The 3,886-nt window shown below is 41.5% G+C and overlaps 1 protein-coding gene across 1 annotated transcript; it reads left to right on the top strand.

Moving 5' to 3' along the window:
* The first annotated feature begins 3,094 nt into the window (after positions 1-3,094).
* On the top strand, positions 3,095-3,535 carry LOC138879747 (uncharacterized). The gene has a single exon (XM_070159381.1). It carries the CDS (start codon positions 3,095-3,097, stop codon positions 3,533-3,535), a length of 441 nt encoding a protein of 146 aa, XP_070015482.1.
* The last annotated feature ends 351 nt before the right edge of the window (positions 3,536-3,886 follow it).

A 3,886-nucleotide genomic window follows, 5' to 3' on the forward strand; every position in this document is an offset into this window, starting at 1 on the left:
TGAACACTTGGGAGGATCGAGCAAGGAGGCTGCTACGAAGCAACATGTCGTTGAAACTGGACTGGATGATCTTTGGAGGAAACTAAAGACGAGGGAATACTCTGTTGTCGATCATTTGAACAAAACCCCGCTTAGATATCCATCTTATCACTATTGCAAAATTCAGAGGCACACAAGAATGCTTTGATGAAGGTTTTAAATGAAGCTTATGTGCCTAAAAATATCACATGCGGAGAAATGGCCAACATAGTAGGGAAAGTGCTGGAGAGTCACAAGATCACCTTCCACAAGGATGAATTACCGCCTGAAGGGTTAAGTCACAATAGAGCGTTGCATATCATGGTACAATTTGAAGATAAAATTCATTGCCAGGGTCCTAATAGATAGAGGTTCAAGCCTCAACATTTGTCCGTTGACTACTCTAAAAAGATTGGGCAAATATTTCCATGAGATACGGGCAGGAAACATGAACGTGAAAGCCTTTGATGGGTCTCAAAGGGCCACGATTAGGGAAATTAATCTTTGTCTGCAGATGGGGCCAACTTGGTTCGATGTTGAATTCCAAGTGCTTAGCATATCACCTACATACAATCTTCTGTTGGGTCGACCTTGGATACATGCCGCTGTGGATGTGGCTTCCACACTACACCATGCCGTGAAGTTCGAATGAAACCATCAGAAGGTGATCATTCACGGAGATGGGAGTAACCCTATTTACACCAGTCAAAGTATCCCGGTTATCAAGAATAGAAGAAGAATAAGAGGGGAAACTTATCACCACATCGAACATGTCAATACAGTTGAGAAAGACAAATGGTGGAGTAATAAAATAGAAAGCATATTGGAATGGTCTGGGTATGAACCCGACAAAAGGCTTGGGAAGAATCTCCAGGGCATTACTAAACCAATACAGCTGAAACGTCATGGTACAACTTTCGGGATCGGATATCAGTATGCATGGCAAGAATATGATGATTAGTCGCCTTTATGGCGTGGTCCTTATTACCCTCTCGAGCAACCAGTGCCACATTTGGGTCAAACTTTTCACCAGGCTGATACAATATGGGGAACTACAAAAGAAGAAGCTTTAGCTGGGCTAAGGAATTTGTTTCTAGAGGACGAGGATATGGATTGCAATGCGATAATTGGGGAGGAGGAGGAAGAAGGCCTCACCATTCAGACTGTGGAGAAAGGAGCGTTCTCAAGAATTGGATTGTCGCACCATCCCAGGACCGTCGAGTCCCTGGGTAGCTTGGCATTTAGCCTAAATTTATTTCTATAGCCACGCTAGGCATTTCAGATATTTTCAGTAATTTTTTTTAAAGACGCATTTTGTTTCAAAATAATTGCTCAATTCATCGAGTTGTACTTGTTTTAGGTATTTTCAATTTTTTATCAATGCATGGCTATTATTATTCATTATTATCTTTCACACTTTACTTTATACAATGTTATTATTACTTTTCCTGATGAACCAATGATTATGACATGTAATGAGACAACGCAACATAAGGATAGTGACTCAGATGAAGATAATGAAATAACTGAGGAAATTGTTAGAGAGGTTGAGAACTTTGAGAATAAATCTAAGTCCAACCTGGACGAAACCGAAGTAGTAAATTTGTGAGATGCCAAAACCGTCAAAGACACTCGCATAAGCATTCACTTATCACTGACAGAGAAGGAGGAGTACATTCGTTTCTTGAAGGAATATGAGGATATCTTTGCATGGTCATATGATGACATGACCGGTCTAAGGACATCCATAGTGGCTCACAAGTTGCTTACCGATCCAATGTGTCTGCCAGTAAAACAAAAACTCAAAAAGTTCAAACCAGACATGAGCCTGAAAATCAAGGAAGAAGTCACTAAGCAGGTCAAAGCCAAAGTCCTCAGGGTAGTTGAGTACCCAACCTGGTTAGCCAACATTGTACCAATTCCAAAGAAATATGGGAAAGTCAGAGTATGTGTTGACTATCGAGACTTAAACAGAGCAACTTCCAAGGATGACTTTCCACTGCAAAATATACATATCCTGATCGACAATTGCACCAAGCATGAACTCCAATCCTTTGTAGATTGCTTCGCGGGTTATCACCAGATCTGGATGGATGAAGAAGATGCAGAGAAAACAACTTTCATTATACCATGGGGAGTGTACTGCTACAAGATGATGCCATTTGGTCTAAAGAATGCTGGGGCTACTTATATGTGAGCTATAACAACTATCTTCCATGATATGATACACAAGGAAATAGAGGTATATATTGATGATGTCATTATCAAATCCAAGAGGTCCACGGATCACATAACAGACTTGAGAAGGTTCTTTGACAGGTTAAGATGGTACAATCTAAAACTAAACCCCGCAAAATGTGCATTTGGGGTTCCCGTAGGGAAGCTATTGGGATTCATTATCAGCTGCCGAGGGATCGAGTTGGACCCATTTAAAGTTAAGGCTATCAAGGAGTTACCACCACCAAAGAGCAAAAAGAACGTAATGAGCTTCCTAGGACGTTTCAACTATATCAGTCACTTCATAGCACAATCCACAGTTATATGTGAACTCATCTTCAAGAAGTTGAGGAAAGATGCTGAAACGAGTTGGACCGAAGATTGTCAGAAAGCTTTCGACAAAATCAAGGAATACCTGTCCACACCACCAGTCCTAGTCCTGCCAGAACCTGGGAGACCTTTGCTACTCTATCTATCTGTATTAGATGGAGCCTTCAGATGTGTTTTGGGATAACATGACGAGACAGGGAGAAAGGAGCAAGCCATATACTACCTGAGTAAGAAGCTCACACCTTACGAAGCACGATACTCTCTGTTGGAATGCATTTGTTGTGCTTTGACCTGGATAGCTTAGAAATTGAGGCACTACTTCTGTGTACATACCGCGTACCTCATATCCAGGATAGACCCTCTGAAGTACATCTTTCAGAAGCTCATGCCGACCGAGAAGTTAGCCAAGTGGCAGATACTGTTAAGTGAGTTTGATATCGTCTATGTAACTTAGAAGGTGGTCAAATGACAAGCATTGGGAGACCATCTTGCTGAAAATAATGTGCGAGGTGAATATGAACCCTTGAAAATGTATTTTCCTGATGAAGAAGTATCATTCGTAGGAGAGGACATTACTGAAGCTTACGACGGTTGGAGGATGTTCTTTGATGGAGCTACAAATTTCAAAGGAGTGGGCATTGGGGCGGTTTTGTTATCAGAAATAGGTCAACACTACCCTGTATCCGTGAAGCTCAGGTTTCTATGCACCAACAATATGGCGGAATATGAAGCTTGCATCATGGGGCTCAATCTGGCCATCGATATGAATATACAAGAACTACTGGTAATCAGTGATTCAGATCTTCTGGTACATCAGGTTCAAGGAGAATGGGCTACGAAGAACACCAAGATACTTCCATACTTGTATCATGTGCAGAAGTTAATGAAGAGATTCACAAAGATAGAATTCAAACATGTGCCCAGAATTCAAAATGAGTTCGCAGATGCACTGGCCATTTTTCATCAATGATACAACATCCAGATAAGAATTTCATTGATCCCGTCCCGGTGAGGATCCACAATCAACCGGATTACTGTGCTCATGTTGAAGAGGAAAAGGATGGAAAACCCTAGTTCCACGACATCAAAGAATATTTGGCAAGAGGAGAATATCTAGAGCAGGCAAACCACACTCAGAAACGCACGTTATGGAGGCTATCCAATCACTTCTTCCAAAGCGGAGGGATCCTGTATAGAAGAACTCCTGATCTAGGGTTGTTAATGTGTGTTGACACAAAGGAGGCTTCCAGATTGCTCGAAGAAACACATGCCGAAAATTGTGGACCACATATGAATGGTTTTGTTCTAGCCAAGAAAATAC

This window comes from Nicotiana sylvestris, chromosome 10, assembly GCF_000393655.2.
Source record: "Nicotiana sylvestris chromosome 10, ASM39365v2, whole genome shotgun sequence".
NCBI lineage: Eukaryota > Viridiplantae > Streptophyta > Magnoliopsida > Solanales > Solanaceae > Nicotiana > Nicotiana sylvestris.

Excerpts from the sequence above, each read along its gene's own strand:
- LOC138879747 (XM_070159381.1), top strand. The coding sequence starts at position 3,095 with ATGTATTTTCCTGATGAAGAAGTATCATTCGTAGGAGAGGACATTACT.